The following is a 21,527-nucleotide window of genomic DNA, read 5'->3' as shown; positions in this document are numbered from 1 at the left end:
AAATCCCCTATTGTTTAGTGACTTCAGCTTGGAAATCCCTTATTGTTTAGAAGCTTCAGCTTGGAAATCCTCAGCTTAATCCACAAGTTAAGTAAATAAAACAATGCATTTTTTATCTGACATGTTTATTACTACATTACATTAAATTATTAAATTACAGTTCTATTCCGTTTAATATAAACGTCAAGAACTTTACTTGTTGGTATGATTTAGGAACTAATTTTGAGTATTAAACCGATGTGTCAAGTTCGTTCACTCTTTCTTTACTTTACTTGATTTCTTCTTGAATATTCTTCTAAATATTGCTCTTATTCCTAGTAAGATAACTACTATCAAGGCAAGGAGATCGAGGTACATTTTCTGGTAGAAAGGTACGCTTAATGCTGGCGAGCGAAGATGGGGGGCGCCGTTAGTCTTGACCACGTGCTCCACCCAGTGCACCAGCTCCTTGCCAGGAGGCACTGGGCGGTCGTGGTATATCAGTGATAGTTGTTTCACATTGTTGGAGTATCTGGAAGCATACAAAGTAAATATGAAACCATGAAACAAAAGAATTTGGCAGCTGAAGCATCTGATTGTTAGTTCCGAGAAAGTTAGAATGAAAATTAAATCTAGAGGAATTCATAATACATTCCTTCCTATCTATGGTGTCCTCTGTTTAATCTAACATGAAAATAATTGTTTAGAAATTAGTGAGCATAAAAAGGTTCCAGTTCTATTTCCCACTCATTCATCAAAGTTCTTTTGCTATCTTTTCATGATGTAGAAGGAGATGCAGATAGAAAAAAAAGGATTTTGGATTGGAACTCACTTTGGATCCCCGATAATATCCTTGATGGCTGCTCCAAGCTCGGGGGCCATGCCATAGGACAGGTCGACTCTCTTGGCAAATCCCTTGGCTACGGCCCTGTTCACGTTGACGAACTGATCAGCGAAGACTGGAATTCCAATGATCGGCTTTCCAAAGTGGATGGTCTCGGTGGTGGAGAGAAGACCACCGTGCGTGATGAAGAGGATACAATTGGGATGCGCTGGGAAATAAACAATAATTAGTACTCAGTTTCTGCTAAACTCAATGTGAGCTTAAAGATATTAAGAGAAGAGTTCAGAACGGCGCGGAAAAATTGAGGAATAAGGATTGAAAGTACAAATTACCCAAGATGCTAGGCTGAGGAGCCCACTTAAGGATGTGCACGTTGCTCGGCAGTCCAGGCAACGTCTCTTCGAATTTCCAAATAACTGTGTGCTTTAGTTCTCCGAACATCTTCAGGAGACTCTGCTTCAGTTCGTCCGGCAAGTCCTTACTTTGGATGTTGGACCCCAAGCTGAAGTATATGACGCCGTGCTTGGCGTTGTCCATCAGGGTCTGTAAGTCCTGTTAGTGCAAAAAGTGTTGTAAGTTTTTTGGTATGATAGAATTAGAAATTGTTCGTTGACAATGTTCTTTGATCACTTATTATGATTTAATGAGGACGCATCACAGAAAAAAACAAAGTGAAGTGAGAAATCCCTCGAGAGATGAAAATCAGAAATAGGCTAAACAGTTTAATTACTAGGTCTAACTTTAGGTCTAATTACTTTAATTTAAGGTCAAAGGACTTTAATTTGCGGTGGACATCATTTGAAACAAAAATTTATTCGATTAATTGCATTATAATCCCAGGAATTATGCACAACAAACCTTAGGAAGAGGTGCCAAGTTCGTCTCAATATGGTATCCACCAACGTTTATGTAGCTCTGTGGCAACGACATGGGCTGGCCTAATGACACGTGAGAATTTCCAAGCATGAGGGAAGCGTTGAACGCCAGCTCTTTATATGCTGGAGCCTGTCGACCTCTCATTTTGAAATATGGAGTGAGTTCAGCGTATGCCTTCTCCTCGAAGCCTTCTATAAGACTGAAATATTTACATTTCAATTTATTAGATGTATCAACTTTAAAGTCAAACATAAAAGTAGCTGTTCAGAAGTGTTTATTCTATTATACTTACAATTTCTTTAAACCAAATCCAAATATTTGGCTTCCGAGTTGTTGAAGCCGACCAATGAATGAGAAAGGAGGAATATTGGAGGACAGTGTATCCGAAGTGTAAGCAGGGTTACAGGCTTCGTCGATCAGGCGCAGCACCAGCCAGTGGGGCTCGACGGTGGACACCCAGATGTGTGGAACGTTGAAAATTGCTGAGAACCTGAAACATTGAACATGTCATTCTTCGTTATTTAATTGAGTTTTGTAATTCACAATTTAACTACACCTAAGATGATTACGATCGTACACGTTAATGGGCATCAAGACAGAATATTGCTATTCGTGAAATTCAAACTAGCTATTTTACAGAAATCATTGGTGAATATTTAAACATTGCAATGAGATTGACATGCGATATCGTAAGAGGAGGTATGTTATTGGTGTATAACGTTTGTCATATTTGTCAGTGATCGCTTAGTGTGTTTAATATTTTACCTTGAAGGACGCAGACTTGGATACGGACAGTGCCCTACTGGCTGATTTGGAAATTCGTTGAGGAGGTCTTTGCCCCGCATTGTTGTACTGAACTAACGTTTGTAATATAGGAGTGGACAGTGACTCACCCAGAGTACAGTTCACTGAACATCCACTCAGCGATGACGACGTCGAACTGCTCGCTGGTGTCTGACAGCAGTTTCTGCACGCTCGGGTTGTGGTACGTCATGTTGTGGATTTGCAGCATCATGTTGAAGATCATGGACATATCCATTTCAGCATTATTGTCCATGTGACTCTTGAGGTTCAACATATCTGCTGCTAAGTTAAGGAGAAAAGATAAAATTATTCTAGTGTGATCGATTGGTTGATATCTACGTAGGCACCTGTTTAGTACAGTCGAAAGCTCTTTTTAACCGACTTCAAAAAAGGAGGAGGTTATACAGTTCGACTGTATGTATTTTTTTTCTATGTATGTTCACCGATTACTCCGTCAATTGTGGACCGATTTTCAAAATTCTTTTTTTTTGTTCGATAAGGGTACACTTCTGAGGTGGTCCCATTGTCACCAAGTTAGGATCTGATATTTATAGGCACGTATATCGTTTTTCAAACTTTTTCTTAAGTTATTCAAGTATTTGCTCCTGGAAATCATCATCTCATATTGATGAGCTGATGATAGAAGGTAAAACTCCTTAATGCTTAGGAGTTGGATGATAATTCTTTTAATTTTATAGATAAGTATAGTTTCTAAAGTTATTCAAGTGTTTACATCAGATATTCATCATCTCATCATGATGAACTGGTCATGGTAGGTACAACTCCTTAATGCTTAGGAGTTGGAGGATAATTCTTTAAATATTATAGGTATAAATAGACCAACAGTTGTATTCTTTCATGTTTTTAAGGTGGGCTGACGGTTAAAGGTCTTTTTAGGTTTCCTATATGGTAACCTGTATTTTGTAGGGAATATTATTTTACACTAGACATGAAGAATATGGTCTCAATGTACTGCCTACCTTCAGTGGTAACATCAAGGTAATAATTAGTTAACTAAAAAGCAAGAAATAAGTAAAATTTTATTTAAAAAAAATAAAACCGACTCCAAAAAACCTACTTTTTAGTGTAGGTTTTTTGGAGTCGGTTTTTTTTTATAAAATTTTACTTATTAGGCGCATTTATTCTCATACGGCAACCGACTCGCTAATGGACTACTTCTCATTATGGCTACTTCTCATTTTGGCTACTTCTGATTAGGGCTACTTCTCACTTGGGCTATCAGGTTTGTATTAGATAAGAAGTCAAAAGTATTTTGTTTGAAATTCGAATTACAACGATCTGTTTATTGCGGGACACTGCAAATGGGATGTTCATCTGAACGTTATTATTTAAACATGTACCACATATAATATTAGATAGTACTAAATGGGATCCTGCAAATAACAGTTCCTGTAAAAAACAGGATGTCACCGTGGGAACAAGAACTTACACTAAAGTCACGCGCAGGGTACAGAGTAGGTACTCCTGCGCATATCACTTGGCAATATGAATAATTAACATACCATTGTTTTTCATGAAGTCGAAATTGGAAGTTACGTCTATTTGTCTCACATTTTTCGGCGGAGATTTCAGAAGTATTGGAGTTATGTATGTAACCTGAAAACAAAAACACTAATTAAGATCATGCAGTTAGTACATTACTGCATAAGTGCACATATTATGCAGATGGGATTTAAGTAGAAGTATACCTATGGGACAAAACATTTATACAGAATGATTGTCCCAAAAACAATGCGTAATTATTCTGTGACCTCGATACGCCTATTACAGCTTCCTTATATCAGACTGACCTTGATAAAACATACTAGTTTTGTGACTTTGTTTTTTTCAGTGTTGCCTATTTTAACGTAATAACATGTTTATCTATGCGACGACTGTTTGTAATACCTATACAAAGTACAAACCAAACGTAAATGTAATTAGATGACGTATTGTGAATCGTACAGATAATTATCTTATTAGGTCAAAATATAAAGTCCAAACTTTCCTTATCATACTTATAAAAGTAGAATTTACATATCCGCAAATATTTATAGAAAATAATAAAAATAAAAGAAAAGAAAAGCTGGTACAAATGATTCCGAAGGTGGAAGCGAGCTACCTCCACATTCTGTAATGGAAACAGACTTAGATGATGACAGTTGATAGCCAGACTTAGAAAAAGTCACCAACAGAGAAAAAAACTGTGTCTTTACTGGGAAGTGGGAACCAAACCCGGGGCCTCTTCAAATTCAAACATTTCAATAATTTACACAGTGCTTACTATTCTGCTTACATTTTTAGCATGCAAAATGGTCAGTCTCTGGATCTGATACACTAGTCTTAGATTACAACTAGACCACAAAGGTGTAATAAAGTATAAAATGTCTTACATCATGCTGAGCATTAGCCAAGTGTCGGACGACTCCTTCCCCAAGGATTGTGTGGCTCTTCCCAGGCATCGGGAACACCACGAGGATCTTGTAGGCAAACCCTACGTGGAGGGATGCCAGCAGTAGACATGCGATTGAAAATTTCTGGAAGGAAACGAGTAAAATATTTTTATCACATTTTAAAAATACTCTATCTAATTTTTTTGGACAAATTTTTCAGCTATCAGATATCTTTTAACTGAAGAATAAAATTGGGATTTTGACATGTATCCTGCCGATTTTTGCTGATTTTTTAATCTTTTAAGTAAATAATAAGTTTGGCACATTGGCAGTTTCAGTATGGGAAATAATATGTCAAAATGTAAATTTTATTCTTGTTATAAAATAAATCCGACGATTGAAATACCTATTTCATACTTCAGATAAAAGTTATTCAATGATTGAAAAATCACTCCTTGTCTGAAGACAGCACGTGAATGCTTTGTGCAATGATTGGTTTAGACACAAAAGCATTAATAGGTATTTGGCAATTGGATGACAAATATTTAAATAAACTAGCTTTAAGGATAACTTACCATTTTGCACTTTTCATTAAGATAAATATAGTCACAGAATGTAAAAAAAATAATAACAAAAAACACTTCACACCCGTCCGTTGCGTAACGAAGACGCCAGGTGTGTGACCGGTGTGTGAATCAAATCAGTTTTCCTGTGTTATTTGTAGGCCGCTAATCTTACGATAATGGAGATAATACACGAATACGATAATATTATAACTTAACTGCCGAGATCGGCTACCAAGCAACAATTAATATGATTGTGAACAAAAACGATCTATCATGACAGCGCAATAATTCGTTTGACTAATCGAGTAAAGATAAATTAATTAATACCTAGTCATTATTATGAAGCACTAGTTTGATTTCGAAAATGGATCAGTGAAGTTTAAAAACAATTAAAAGTATCATTTTATTAATTATGCTAACGCGTAGATCTAATATTAATTGATCGGTCTTGTTGACACTTTGTGACAAATGCCCGTATTCATAAACGATGCTTGTCAAATCAAATCAAGTCATTCTTTCTTTCTTTATTTGAGTAGACTAATTAAATTAGTAGGTACTTACAAATCGTCAAATGCTCCTAGGCAGCCTATACATGTTTCATTCTTTTTTTGGCCTACCAGCGCATTGTGCTTGCTTAAATGAAGCAGTAAATCGAACGCACAGCGTTGATTAGAGCTCTGTGATTGGTTCGTGTGTCACCCTGTGATTTGGAACTTCAGTTTTACTATGTTTTGTGTAATGCGAACATACCTTTAGTTTGCAAGAAGACGAAATTGGCGGAGACATTTTTCGGCGGAGTTTTCAGAGGATCGGCGTTATGTATGTGATCTGTAATAGAAAAAAATATTTTAATGAAATTAGGTATAGAATTAAAATCAAATCCTATATTATACTCGTATTGCTGATAGAAAAGCTATAGCTATTGCAAACAATATGAACGAATGCACACTGGCATCTTATTTATAGTCTTAAAAACCTATGTCATCATAATATAAAGCAAAGTAAACACCTATTTCCAATATTCGGGTATTTTGTTCACACCAGCATTTTTATTTCCATACAGATTACGCATCTGTAAAGAAATTGTAATTCGACCAAACCGCAACACGTGTTCGTTTTTACGAGCGCATCTGACTGGTGTCATAAATCCGGCGCGCAATTATTAATACGGGCCGCCATGTGCGCCAGAGACGCTTCATACTCAATTCATTTGTTTGTTTGTGTAGTAAGAACATGGCTCTGGGCAAGGTTTCAGGAATATTGTAGAGAAGATAACATAATATCAAGCCTAACATTGCAAATTGTGACATTCATAAGTGCCAAAATACTGGTCAAAATTGAATGAATATTTTTGATTTGACATCTTATTTTGTAATGGAAGAGATTTTGCAACAAATGTAAATTAGTCTGATATGCTGCGTACGTAGATAGACGGCAATCATAAAAATTCAGTGGCGAGTCTCGGTTTTAGTGCGTTAACAAATGTAGAAATTAGATCGTGGTAAAATTATTCATTGGTTTTAGTTAAAAAGAAACCTAACATCAGACTTTATGAATCACTTTTTATCTCTTTCCTGCTCATTTGCTTAAAATCAGCGTCGTGAGATAGGTACTCTATCAAGAAGACCATTGTCTATTTTTTATTTTTCTTATGTTGTGTGTGTCAAATAAAATATACTTACCTATAATATTTTTTTCTAAGAATCCAATTGATCCGCTTCAAGTTTGCAATATTTCAACCATATACGAGTACGAAAGAAATACAAAGTGAAAAATCACTTGTATTTCAACTGAAAATCGAACCCAAAAATTAGCTATGACTTCCTGAAAGTACGTTTTGTAACAAATATTATATTCTAAAACCTCAATAGCTCAACCATCATCCAGGTAAAATTAGATCGCATTGTAGGGTAGTAGACTCGATTCTAAGTGGAATATTGGACGTGTGCAGCACACAGCCGAAATAGTCCCGGAACGTCCGCGGACACGTCACGGCAAGACACATCGCCCAGCGCCGTTTGTGTGTTTTGTCAAAGATTGTGCAACGCAGAAGTTCCACTGCAATGATGTTTAGGTTATGTCACCTATTCTGTATATCTGTAAGTTTTATCCATTCCATCGTAAGTTATTCAAGCTGAATAACTTACTCATGTGTTAGATGCTACATTGTTTAGCTTGGTGTGCCATCGTCTGTATTTATTTCAGGCATACGTTATGATTGAACGCCCGCAATCGAGTGCTGTAGCCCATTTTATAACCTATGTTAGAAGTACTAACTTAGGCGGTTTAAATTAATTCGTACGTTTTATTTGTATGCACCACCCCAATCTGTACTATAAATATGAAAATATTAATTCTGGTAAAAGACTAACGAAAACAAAAAGTACGAAGCTTGCACAACATAAAAATATTATCAAGAGGATAGTTAAAAAGTAGTTGCAAGTTTGCCTGTTAAGTCTCTTCAAATTGGTCCCCGAAGAAAAATTACAGAAAAACTAAGACGATAACATTTTTATTGCGAAGTGTTTTTTGCAACTTACTTCAATGAATTGTCCAACTAAAGACGAAGTTGTGAATCTGTGCTAAAGCTCAATAAAATCGATTGTTTTTAGCAAAATAAGTATTTGTTCAGTTGTTTCGAAATGCAAACGTTAAAATTGAACGAGTCAATATTGTTTAAAAGTATTGTTCCGTTCTGGCAGTTCCTCTGTGGTTGAGGATTCCGGGTGAAGCTCGCTTCCAGTTCCACCTTCGGCCTGATCATCACTTACCATCAGGTGAGATACAAGCCAAGAGCTTCCGCGTTGTGGATAAAAAAAAAGTACTAGTTGTTGATATGTGTCTTCTTAGATAGCCCTGTTCAACACTAATTAGATAGTTACATATTTGTAACTAGTATTGTAACATGTTGTAACATGTTGTAACACTTAATAGCATGTGTTTCATAACCTGACTAGCTTTTGCCCGCGACATCGCTCGCGTTGATATCGGTCTGTCAAAGACAAACTTTATCCCCTTTTCAAAAACATACCTACTTAACAAATTTTATCTAATTTGGTTTAAGCGTGAAAAGGTTACAGAGAATTACTAAGGCTTATGTATTAGTAAGGCTTTAAATTATAATTTTCGCGTCTGTATTCTCTACTCTATGGCCACAGATCAGTTACACATACGTCAAACTGTAGATACAGCCTAAAGGGTTGTCTGCGCGCACTGAACTGAACAGCGGGCGGGCCTTCATCGCCTCACACTGACGACTGTATTGAGGTGGCATGCTATTTGCTTATGGCATTTACCTACCATAATAGATGCGTACCTCTATAGGTCCCATTTTACCGGAAAAACAATAATATACGTCATCACACTGAAGTAGTTTTTCGCACTAAATTAATCTTTCGCACTTTTATGTCTCTTACCTTTTGATTCAAAGTATTCACAGAGATAATGTGGTACAATAAATGTAGTCTTAAGTTAAGAAGAGGTGCTGCTTATTTCACCAGCGCAGCTGGCATGTGAATTTGTGCATTTTATAGCCTATACTAATTTTATTTTGGCCAAAAAATTACTGGATGAGAATGCCATAATTATTGCATTAAGCGATTGTGCCTTATTTTTTAAGGCTTGAATAAATAAATATTTGTTATCAAGTAACATATTTACATTCGTAACGCAGAGACAGTAAGAGTAAGAAAAAACGTAGGAATCCCAGCAATCCATGAAAGCTAGAGCTTGCTAATGCTGGGAGTCAATCATAGCTAGTCGTAGCATTGCCAGCAGTAGGCCACAAGCACATAATAATAATAATATATAAATAATTCTTTATTCAAGTAACCAGGACTCAGTTTGTTAGTAACAATTGCACTTAAAAACTATGTTAGTTGAAGCACAAAAGACCACATTCATAAAGAGAAGAAAAGGAGTCCACCTTACATAACACCTATCCGGCTTCCAGCAGAATCTGTTTAATTTTGAATTCGTTAAATTTTGAATGCGACCGCGTTTTATACCGCAACTTCGACAATTAAACAAACTTTGACAAAGGCGCGGAAGAAAAAGAAAAATAATTACTTTCTTTAATGACTGCGGGGGAAGGGAGCCGGTACAAAGTAAAACACATTAAAGGTACACACAGTAACTCTACTTATAATTTATTGGAACATAACGAATATACTACATCACTGGAATAAAGTCTAGAAATATCGCACCGACGATCGCCAAACGGCTAGAGTACCTTCTGTACCCGCCACAGCTGGAAAAGCTGGTTAAGCTGGAAAAGCGCTTCAAGCTACCCTTCAATAAAAAAATATCTACTTATATACAGGGTGTTAGGTAAATGGGTATATGAGCCGACACTAGCCCATGTTAACATGGTCATATAAATGGTATAGTGAAGTCAGAAATTTGATATCATCATTTTAATTTTTTTAATTTTCATACAAAATAAATTTTATAAAATCCGAATTGTATGAAAATTAAAATAATTAAAATGAAGATATCAATTTTCTGACTTCACCATACCATTTATATGACCATGTTAACATGGGCTAGTGTCGGCTCATATACCCATTTACCTAACACCCTGTATAACTGAGTTATGTCGGTCGGAGATTCATAAAGTCTGAAATCAGGGTTGTTAATAGGTAACATCATCCATTTTGGTCCAAAATCAAAAGTGCCGGCCAAAAAATAAAAGTGCTGTATTCTGATAGAATACGTCCGCCTTAGCATTTATTACTATGGCACCAAAGCTGTAGCACCACTGTGCATCGTAGTATTTGAGCTCTAAAAATATATGAAACGACTGACTTTGATCTCAAATACTACGATGCACAGTGGTGCTACAGCTTTGGTGTCATAGTAACAAATACTAAGGCGGACGTATTCTGTCAGAATACAGCACTTTTTGTTTTATTGGCCGACATTTTTGATTTTGAACAAAAAATGTATGAATCGTCGATGAATTTTAGATCTCAAATACTCGACGCACAGTGGTGCTACAGCTTTGGTGCCATAGTAACAAATGCTAAGGCGGACGTATTCTGTCAGAAGACAGCACTTTTTGTTATTGGCCGACACTTTTGATTTTGAACAAAAAATGTATGAATCGTCGATGAATTTTAGATCTCAAATACTCGACGCATAGTGGTGCTACAGCTTTGGTGCCATAGTAACAAATGCTAAGGCGGACGTATTCTGTCAGAACACAGCACTTTTTTTTTTATTGGCCGACACTTTTGATTTTGAACAAAAAATGTATGAATAATCGATGACTTTTAGATCTCAAATACTCGACGCACAGTGGAGCTACGGCTTTGGTGCCATAGTAACAAATGCCAAGGCAGACGTATTCTGTCAGAATACAGCACTTTTTTTTGTTGGCCGGCACTTTTGATTTTGGACCAAAAATATATGAAACGTGGATGATGTCCTTTAATGATAATAAATAATATCTTTGGACATTTTACACTGCGCCTCTAGTCCCAAACTAAGAAAAGCTTGTACTATGTATACTAAACAACAGAGGTAATCTTTTATTGATTGAAATCTTTTAAAGAAAATAAAACACAGTACCTACATAGGCGAACTTAATGCCATTTGGCATTCTTCTCCAGTTATCCTTAGGGCCTATTTGAAAATGGAGGAGACACAGTACATAATTATTGCCCGTGCTTTTGCCCATGGCTTCGCCCGTGTAGTGTTATTGTACAAAGTACAGTTTATTGCAAGCAAGCATAAAACCAAATGTTATTTACGCTTTGCTAGTTGACATTATTTATTTTGTTAAATCTACGATTAGTTCACTGCTGCCTTTATTAGTGTGCACACACATTACATCATTGTATCAAGTCGAAACAGTAAATCAAGTATTTCAAGTCTTCGAGTGTTGTTATTATCAAGATCACCCAAGATACATCAGTTTAATGTATGGACCAGTCAAGGGCTCATACATTAATGGTCCTTCGAGTCGGAAAATATCAAGAGACGGATCGAAAAATTAGATTACAACTGGAACGAGTATCAGGAAAATCATAGAAAACTATGTCAAGTGCTACAAGACGATCACGAATATTTCACTGAAGACGACTACAGTATCATACAAAAATGTTATCAAGATACAAGACACTATTTACTAACTATAATAAAATCATCATCATCATCATCATCACTGCCAGAACCGCAAGATAAAGACAAGGAAGACACGATGGAAGCTGGAAAACCTACTTTCTCGTGGGCCTCGGAAGTAAACGAAGAACAAGCAAAATCTACTTCGAGAGGAAATTATAGCCAATTAGACGACTTAATGAAAAAACAAACTACCAACTTCAAGGCATTTTCAAGAACGATATCTCAAATTAACATTGAGACAATCCAAGATAAGTGGGAATTTGAAGATACGTTGCGATCTCTACACTCCCGATGGCAAGCGATAGACACCCTCCACTGGGAAATTGACAGTATCTTAAATGGGTCAGACATGGGATACGAGATGGAATTTACCCAACATGAGCAGAAATACAACAATATCAAGCGAGCGATTAATAACAAGTTGTGGTCAGTTTCACACCGAGAGAAGTCGACCCCCCAGCTGGACATTCCAGTCTTCACCGGGAACTACCAACAATGGGCGTCGTTCAAGGATCTGTTTTGCGAAACAATACATAATAATCCTGCCCTATCAAACGCTCAAAAGATGCAACATCTCAAAAGCAAGTTAAGAGGTGAAGCTGAACGTTTGATCCAACACCTACCAATTGGGTCAGAAAACTACCTCGCAAGTTGGGACATCCTGAATCATCGCTACAACAACAAAAAACTAATATTCACTTCCCATATGAATATTTTGATGAGTATACCAGCGATACAGCAAGTGACCTCAAATCAAGTAAAACGTATCCATGACGTCACAACAGAATGTATAAACGCCATCAAGAACTTAGGTGTTGACATCGACAGCTGGGACCCGATCCTCATACACATGTGCGCGCGTATGCGCGGGGTGAGTGTAATTAATGAGAGACGACACAATACTTGTGGTTTGAACGATGTTTATTGCTCCGATCAATCGTATTACACTGACTCATTTTACATGACAACTTATTTAAATAGAAGTTAATACATAGAAAACTTATGTGTGTATACGGCACATTACTTCCCCCTTTGAAAAGGAAATAAAATTAATAAGTATAAAGTAAGTTAAAAAAAACTATGTTAAAAAATTTGCTAAAAATTAGTAACGTTCTATCCACATTTTTAATTATTATGTTTATACATTTGATATTGATTTTATTTCGTATACATTGATATAATTTTATTAATTAATAAGTGACGGATTACACATTTATTAAAATTTCAAATGTTATACAATTCATGTCTCAAAAAATATATTATGCAAACGGATTTATTAATTTTTATGCCATAAATTACAGGATTTGCAATGTTTTATAATATTGATACAATTTCCGTGAATTTAATTTAAAAATAAGAAACTAAGTAATGACACATTACTTTGAAAGAAAGTATGTAAAAAAAATATAAGTCACATTATGTAAAGAACGTAATAAATATTACAATTATTTTCGAAAGTTTTAACCAATGACATTAGTGTAGATAATAAAATATTATGCGTATACGTACCATTTAAAATACATTAGTACACAGTAAATACACATTTTGTTAAAATAAAATAGAATTTGCTATTTAAAAAAAAATATCTAATAGAGATACGCGATTACACTTGTTATACACTGAATTATTAATATTACACTTAGATTCACTGATAAATTGACTTTTGCACTGCACGACACAATTTCACTTTTATCCGATGACTTGCGAAGGTGCGTAGCCTTGGCGGCTGCGCCTGCCTTCAGCTCTGATCGTGGGCTCGACGATGCAGGTAGGAAGCTCTTGGAGCTCCCGCCGCATGTATCTACCATAATTGTTTTTGCAGCGTCTCCATAAGAAATATCCAACGATGACGAATAGTATGACGACAGTTATTGTCGAATACATTTCCATGCTTTGGAGCATCTGGCGATGGTGATTGGCTTCAGCAGCAGATGCAGAATTTCCAGCACCATTTTGTGCGATGATTATTTCTTCTTTTTCGATTTTGCTCGACCCTTTTCCCATGTTTAGATGAAATAAAGTTGACTGATTATTGACGAGTAGAACGTGACGTGACGTACGTAATGCTCAGGAACGAATAATTATAACGCAAAGCGTACGACAGGTTTGCTGATGCGTCCAAATCTTGTAACTATCGGATTGTTTACAGAATGCCTTTCCTTATTTGGTGAGAGCTCTTCAGACTCAATTGTAAATGCTGGCTTCAAGCGATCTATACTAACAACTTTTTCTGTATCTGCTTGCAATACTTTATAATATTTGTCCGATCTCTCTATGACTTTGAATGGGCCAAGATAAGGTGGCGTTAATGGTTTTCTTACTTTGTCGTCACGTACAAATACGTGTGTGCAGTCTTTTAAACCAGAATGTACGAATATTTTGCCTTGTCTGATTTCTCTTCTAGGGACAGCGCATAAGTGTGAAATTTTCTGTCGAAGGTTTTGTAAGAAAGTTTCGTTTTCAGAGATATCTTGCGTTGACGGCTGAAAGAAATCTCCAGGTAACCTCAGTACTTCGCCATAAACTAATTCGGCGGCGCTTATTTGCGTATCGTCGCGTAAACTTGCTCTTAAGCCCAAAAGTACGGCAGGTAATTCTGTAACCCAATTATCTGTGTTTCCTCGGCAAATTAAAGCTGTTTTGAGCATACGATGCCATCTTTCTACGAGTCCATTCGACTGAGGGTGGTAAGCAGTGGTCCTAATTTTTGAAATGCCCATTTTCTTCGCAAGGTGGCTAAATAAACACGACTCAAATTGCCTACCTTGATCTGTGGTTAGACGTAAAGGACATCCGAATCTCGAAATCCAGCCTGAGAATATGATGTTGGCTACAGTCTCGGCTGTGATATCTTTTACTGGATAGGCCTCTGGCCAGCCTGTACCTCGATCCACCATGGTTACTATATAGCGATAGCCATCACAGTAACTTAAGGGTCCCACTATATCCATATGAAGATGTTCGAATCTGTTGCTATGCACGAAGTTGCCAAACGGTGATGTTGTATGACGTTGGACTTTGGACTTTTGACAGTTTAGGCAAGATCTTGTCCACTTGGTAACGTCCTTATTCATCGACTTCCAAAAGAATCGATCGCGAATCATGTTTCTAGTGGCGCGAATACTTGGATGACTGATTTCGTGAATCGCTTTGTAGGCAGATATCCGAAACTGTGGTGGCAAATATGGTCGCGCTGTGTCTTTCGATACTTCGCAATATATGGGTATGTCACAATTAGGTAGAAATAATTGTTTCAATTTAATTGTGTTCGATTGCATCATTTCTTTCAGTTGTTCATCATTTACTTGAGCTTTGGCAATTTCCTTGTAATCTATTGGAGATGGCGTTTCTAATGTTTCTATAGATGAAATTCGTGACAAAGTATCTGCGACAACGTTATCTGTTCCAGTTATATGATGAATCGATGAGCAAAATTGCATGATGAAATCTAGATGCCTTATACGGCGAGGTGTGTCATTTTTGCCAACTGAATTGTTCATTAACGCGTAAACCAACGGTTTATGGTCGGTGTACACAATTAAGTTTCTGCCTTCGATGAGATATCTAAAATGTTTGATAGCCATATATATTGCTAACAACTCACGGTCAAATGTACTGTATTTTTGTTGTGCGTCACTGAGTTTTTTGGAGAAAAATCCTAATGGTTTCCATTTGTTTCCTTCTTTCTGCTGTAAAACTGCTCCAGCGCACGTATTAGAACAGTCGGTCATTAAGGCAATCGGTGCGTCAGCTGATGGAAAGGACAAAGTTACCGCTTTTTTCAAGCTGAGTTTACTTTGTTCGAACGCTTGGATACTGTTATCGCTCCAAGGGATCTGTCGCTTATCATTCTTTTTAGAATTGACCAAAAATGAGTTCAAAGTTGCGTGAAGATCTGCTGCTCGTGGAAGGTGTTTTCGATAGAAATTTAGCATTCCCAAGTATCGCCTAAGTTCTTGAACAGTCTGTGGTCTTGGGAATTCTGTGATAACTTTTACTTGCTCTTCTAATGGTCGCAATCCTTGTTTTGATATATGAAATCCGAGAAAGTTTAATTCTGATTTTCCGAATTCGCATTTTGCCAAATTAATAGACATTCCGAAGTTATTTAGACGTTCAAATACTTTTTTTAACTGCTGTTTGTGGGTTTCTTCCGAGTTTGTAGCTACGATGACGTCATCAATATATATAAATATATTGTCTATATCGCGTAGTACGACGTCATGCATGAATCTCTGGAATGTTTGTCCAGCATTCTTTAATCCGAACATCATTTTGGGAAATTCGTAAAGACCGAATGGGGTTGTTATGGCGGTCTTCTTTATGTCTTCGTCAGCAATATTCACGTTATGATATGCTCGCTGTATGTCTATACGTGAAAATATTGTTTTTCCGGCTAGTAGGTACGTACAGTCTTGTACGCGAGGTATTGGATACCTATCGGGTACAGTTATGGCGTTAAGTTTCCTATAGTCGCCACATGGTCTTATGTCTCCGTTTTTCTTGCTAACGACGTGCAAGGGACTTGCCCAGCAGCTGTTAGATGGTCGACAAATGCCCATTGCCTGCATTTTTTGAAATTCGGCTTTTACACGTTGGTATTTATCGGGAGGCAATGGCCTCGGTTTCGCAAAAATGGGTGCGCCTGTGGTCTCGATGTGGTGCACTACGGAATGGCGAGGAGTATCTTTAAAACACATCGGTTTAGTTATGTCCGGATATTCACACAAAAGATCACTGTATTCGCTACGTAAATCTATGGTGAAAATAGAGGTTTGTTGCGATGACGTCACTGTTCCCTCTGAGCGTAAATTAGTCACTGAGTCTATAAGTTTTCGTTTATACACGTCCACCAATAGTTTATAATGTTTTAAAAAATCGGCACCTAAAATAGGGCGTTTAACGTCTGCAATCACGAAAGTCCAGCGAAAGGATCGACGTAATTTAAAGTCTAATTCTAATGTTTTGACACCGTAAGTCTTTATTTCACTGCCATTTGCAGCATAAAGTTTATAGTCACTGCACTGATTTTGATAAAATGGTTTTCTAGGCACTGGTAATACAGAAATGTTCGCACCTGTATCCACCAAAAAATTCAAACCACTACGGCTGTCGGTCACACTAAGGCGGTTCACAGGTGATATGGTGCATATCTCCGCCTGCGATTGCACCTGATCTAGTTTTCCTGACGATGATCATCCTTTTTCCAGGAGCACGGGTCTACGCATTTTTTAGCTCTACCACGGAATTTATGATGATAGAAGCAAAGCCAATTAGGACTGTCGGGCGTGCGTCGGCTCTGGTTACGACCTCGTGACGTGGATCGCGATCGCCAACGATTTCTATTGTTGTTGAAATTCCTTGATTGGTTTCTGTTTCTCTCCATGTCGTTAATTTTCATGGTTAGTTTAGCTATTTCAGCTAAAATAAAGGCATGGTCACCGTTTGAACTGGTTGAAGGTGACGCCTGAACTTCGGATATTTGTATGGGTCTGGAGGTCTCCATGACCTTGTCAGCAATGGCGGCTAATTTATCCAAAACCTGGACATCGCTGACGGCAAGCACGGCTCGAACTGAAGACGGAAGGTGGCCCTGCCACATGATTTTTAGAGTCTCGTCGGGTATTTTGTCGCGAGCTAGGTCTCTCATGCGACGGAGGAGCTGGGAGGGCTTCTGGTCGCCAAGTTCCATCTCACTTAAGAGTTTTTGGAACTGTCGCATCTCCGATTCCTCGTAGACAGTCATTAGGCGAGTTTTCAAGGCTTCGAATTTTCCAGACTCGGGAGGTTTCAGTAGTATGTCGCTAACTTGTTCGACGACCTCCTTTCCCAATTTTGTGACCACCAAGTTGTATCTCGCTTCGTCGCTTAATTTTTGCGGTCCCAGTATCGCCTCGCATTGCACGAACCAAAGTCGGGGTTGGTCACGCCAAAAATCAGGGATCCTTGAAGACACTGTCACTGCTGATAGTTCCATTTTGTCTTCTGGTGTTGCTTGCGTGGACTGCATGTCGCGGGTCACCAATGTGCGCGCGTATGCGCGGGGTGAGTGTAATTAATGAGAGACGACACAATACTTGTGGTTTGAACGATGTTTATTGCTCCGATCAATCGTATTACACTGACTCATTTTACATGACAACTTATTTAAATAGAAGTTAATACATAGAAAACTTATGTGTGTATACGGCACACACATCATATCCCAAAAATTAGATGCAGAAACGCATAGTGAATACATGAACTCTCTTAAAGACCCAAGAGAGTTACCTAAGATGATCGATTTTATGGCATTTCTGGAGAACAAATTTACAACTATGGAGTCATCACGTCGCAAGCAAGAAGCGAATCTAAGACCCAACTTCCAAGCAACACCTTCAAAAAAGCAAGAATACAATCATCAAACAAGAAAATATCTTCAAAATACAAGCAACAAAGTTACATTTCATCAAGTACAATCAAATCGCTACAAACTATGTTGCGCAATTTGCAACAGCAATGAACACGGAATTTATTTCTGTAAACAATTTTTAGAGATGACCCCAATGCAAAAACGACAAGCGATTACGAAACTGAATTACTGCGCAAATTGCCTATGCAGTCACTATGGAAAAAACTGCACTTCAAGCTCACGTTGTCGTGAATGTGACGGAAATCACAACACACTTTTACACGAAGCATTTCGCAAGTTCAATAACCCGATAACCAGGACCGGGATTCAAGGATCAAGCTCACAACCGACAAACACTTACACCGCTCAACAAGGAGAATCATCTGAAGTACTATTAGCAACCGCCATAATACAAGTAGCAGGAGTAGATGGTGTATCCCGGAAAATGAGAGCCCTCATCGATCCAGGATCACAGATATCCATCATCACAGAGAATGCTGCACAACAACTAAGATTGCCGCGACAAAAATGTTCAGGAGTAATAACTGGAGTTGGTACCAAGGACACAAACTGCAAAGGGAAAATCACGATCCATTGCTCGTCCTTGATTGAAAACTTCGCATTCACCACGGAAGCACTCATCATGAACAAGTTAACTAATAATTTGCCAAACTACACATTCAAGAAACCAGACTGGAAATACCTAAACAAGTTATCACTCGCCGATCCCGAGTTTTTCATCAGTCGTCCTATTGACATACTACTAGGCGCTGATATTTACGCAAGCATCCTGATGGAAGAGATAAGAAAACCTAATAACACACAACCCGTAGCACAAAGAACCCAACTTGGTTGGATTTTATACGGAAAAACAACGACAACACTGCAGTGCAACGTTGTCCTTAACAATATAGAGGACATTCAACGATTTTGGGAGATTGAAGAAATATCAAATGAACCCTCTCAATCAAATGATGATCAAGAATGTATAGATTTTTATAAAACAACCACAACAAGAAGGAATGATGGAAAGTATCAAGTGCGACTCCCGCTCAAGAAGGACATCCATGAATTAGGTCAATCAAGAAACAAAGCAATCGCACAGTTCCTCCAATTAGAAAGGAAATTCAAGGCGAATCCAAAAGTAGAAACCGAGTACAAGATGTTTATGCATGAATACCAAGATTTAGGTCACATGCAAAAGGCCAACTGTAAGACGACACCTGAATATTTTTTACCACATCATTGTGTGCTTCGAGAATCGACCACGACGTCACTACGTGTGGTATTCAACGCCTCCCAAAATACCAGTAATGGGAAGAGCCTTAACGACTACATGCATAAAGGACCAAACCTACAACAGGACCTTTTTGCATTGATTTTGAAATGGCGCCAATATTACATCGCTTTCACGGCAGACATAGAAAAAATGTTTCGCCAAATCTGGATACACCCCGACGATCTAAAATTCCAGAAAATAATATGGCGCGACTTCCCTAATCAAGCCATAGAGGAATACGAGTTGACGTCAGTCACATATGGAACCAAGGCCGCTCCATTCCTCGCCATGATGACTCTGAGACAATTAGCAGAAGACGAAAGACAAAATTATCCTGAAGCGGCAGAAATTGTAAAAACAAGTTTTTATATGGATGATTTACTTCAAGGATCTCATTCACTGGAAAACGCCATAAAAATAAAACAAGAATTGATCGAATTATTGAAAAAAGGAGGCTTCAATCTGCGAAAATGGACCTCAAACCATCAAGATTTACTGCAAGACAAGCAAAATGATACCAAACAAGATGAATACGATTTCAAGCATTTGACTTCAACGAAAACACTCGGACTCCGTTGGGATCCAGAACAAGACATGTTTATATTTCAATCAATGATAGACAACCCTACAGATAACATCAACAATACCAAGAGAAAACTGTTATCTGATTTATCTAAACTTTTCGACCCTCTCGGATGGCTTACACCCATCTCTACAAAATTGAAACTGCTATTTCAACAAGTATGGGAACAAGATATCCCCTGGGACGCCAAGATACCAGACAACATTAACATAGAATGGATAAAATTAAAACAAGACCTAATAAACATCAATAAAATACAAATACCAAGATGGTTAGGTACAAAGCCTGACACAGATATTGAATTGCACGGATTTTGCGACGCATCGCAAAATGCCTACGCTTGCGTCATTTATTGCAAGTTATCAAGTGACACAGAAACAAAAATCATTCTAGTTGTCGCGAAATCAAAAATAGTACCACGAAACAAAGACATCTCACTGCCCAGGAAAGAACTAATTGGGGCACATCTGCTATCCCAATTAATGCAGAAAGTTGAACAATGCTTAACCAACTATAAAGTCAGTCTATACGCATGGACTGACTCTACAGCAGTGCTCGGATGGATACAAGGAAATCCAGACCGCTGGAAGACGTTCGTTTCCAACAGAGTAAGGAAAATCACAACGGTCTTACCAGCCGAGCATTGGCGGTATGTAAAGTCAGCCGACAACCCCGCTGACTGCGCCAGCCGAGGCATAACACCATCGCAACTACTACAACATAGCCTATGGTGGCAAGGACCGGCTTGGCTATCGTCATTCAAGGACGAAAAGACTGAACAAGAAACCTATTTTACAAACGAAGAATCAAGAAACAACACACAAGTCAACTTAACTACTCAAAGCACAGAACAAGAAAGCATTGTAAAAGACTTATTACAAAAGTACAGCTCACTATCAAGAGTGATACGAATTTTGGGCTGGGTACGTCGTTTTATATCAGGAGGAAAAAGGAAGAGAGAGTCGTACCTGACGTTGGAAGAATTAAAAAATGCAAAAATTGCCATCATCAAGCAAACACAAGCTGAGACATATCAAGATGAAATCTCTGACTTACAAAACAACAAACAGATTTCACCTAAGAGCAAGATTCTTCCTCTGAATCCCTATTTGGATCAAGATGGATTGTTGAGAGTTGGAGGAAGATTACAAAATGCTCACATAAGTCAAGAAATGATGCATCCAATAATCTTGCCCTACAACAGTCGACTGACTGACCTTGTTATCGATGACGCACACAAGGCAACCTACCACGGCGGAGCTCGTGTTACTTTGGCTTTTATTAGACAAAAATATTGGTTGATATGCGGAAATAGAGCAACAAAAAAGCACATAAGAAAGTGTGTGACCTGCAAGAAGCAAAAACCTATAAAACAAGAACAACTGATGGGACAGCTACCAGGTGCTAGAGTCAATCAATCCCGTCCGTTCCTTCATACTGGAGTTGATTTCACGGGGCACGTGTTTGTGAAAGCCAACAAGGGTCGCGGAATAAAGACACTTAAAGCCTACATCGCAGTATTCGTGTGCATGGTAACCAAGGCTGTGCATCTCGAATTAGTGTCTGACCTGACAACATCATCTTTCATAGCTGCGCTGCGAAGAATGGCAGCACGAAGGGGAAAACCTAGTCACATGTACAGTGACAATGGCCGGAACTTCGTGGGTGCGAGCAAAGTATTACAAC

The 21,527-nt window shown here is 38.0% G+C and overlaps 2 protein-coding genes across 3 annotated transcripts; both read right to left on the bottom strand.

Moving 5' to 3' along the window:
- Window positions 1-189: 189 nt before the first annotated feature.
- LOC135080142 (UDP-glucosyltransferase 2-like) lies at window positions 190-6,270 on the bottom strand. 2 transcript variants are annotated; one of them, XM_063974828.1, is made up of 9 exons: window positions 6,213-6,270; window positions 4,897-5,040; window positions 4,027-4,120; window positions 2,593-2,785; window positions 1,992-2,189; window positions 1,682-1,898; window positions 1,156-1,375; window positions 812-1,031; window positions 190-511 (listed from the first exon to the last, which is right to left on the bottom strand). In XM_063974828.1, exons 1-9 carry the CDS (start codon window positions 6,246-6,248, stop codon window positions 253-255), a joined length of 1,581 nt encoding a protein of 526 aa, XP_063830898.1. In that variant the 5' UTR covers window positions 6,249-6,270; the 3' UTR covers window positions 190-252. The 2 variants fall into 2 exon arrangements, with proteins under 2 accessions (XP_063830898.1, XP_063830899.1); XM_063974829.1 differs by having other exon boundaries at window positions 2,593-2,782.
- Window positions 6,271-16,764: 10,494 nt separating this feature from the next.
- On the bottom strand, window positions 16,765-17,598 carry LOC135080283 (uncharacterized). Its single transcript, XM_063974970.1, has one exon. It carries the CDS (start codon window positions 17,596-17,598, stop codon window positions 16,765-16,767), a length of 834 nt encoding a protein of 277 aa, XP_063831040.1.
- Between the last annotated feature and the right edge of the window lie 3,929 nt (window positions 17,599-21,527).

Source organism: Ostrinia nubilalis, chromosome 17 (genome assembly GCF_963855985.1).
Source record: "Ostrinia nubilalis chromosome 17, ilOstNubi1.1, whole genome shotgun sequence".
NCBI lineage: Eukaryota > Metazoa > Arthropoda > Insecta > Lepidoptera > Crambidae > Ostrinia > Ostrinia nubilalis.
This window is presented reverse-complemented; position numbering and strand designations above follow the sequence as displayed.

What these genes read in the sequence shown, in the direction of transcription:
- LOC135080283 (XM_063974970.1), bottom strand. Translation starts at nt 17,598, where the DNA reads ATGCAGTCCACGCAAGCAACACCAGAAGACAAAATGGAACTATCAGCA.
- LOC135080142 (XM_063974828.1), bottom strand. Translation starts at nt 6,248, where the DNA reads ATGTCTCCGCCAATTTCGTCTTCTTGCAAACTAAAG. An exon ending in CGACTTCATGAAAAACAATG is followed by an intron (nt 2,786 to 4,026) that starts GTATGTTAATTA and finishes TCCTTAACTTAG; the next exon opens with CAGCAGATATGTTGAACCTC. An exon ending in TTCAGTGAACTGTACTCTGG is followed by an intron (nt 2,190 to 2,592) that starts GTGAGTCACTGT and finishes TCAATGTTTCAG; the next exon opens with GTTCTCAGCAATTTTCAACG.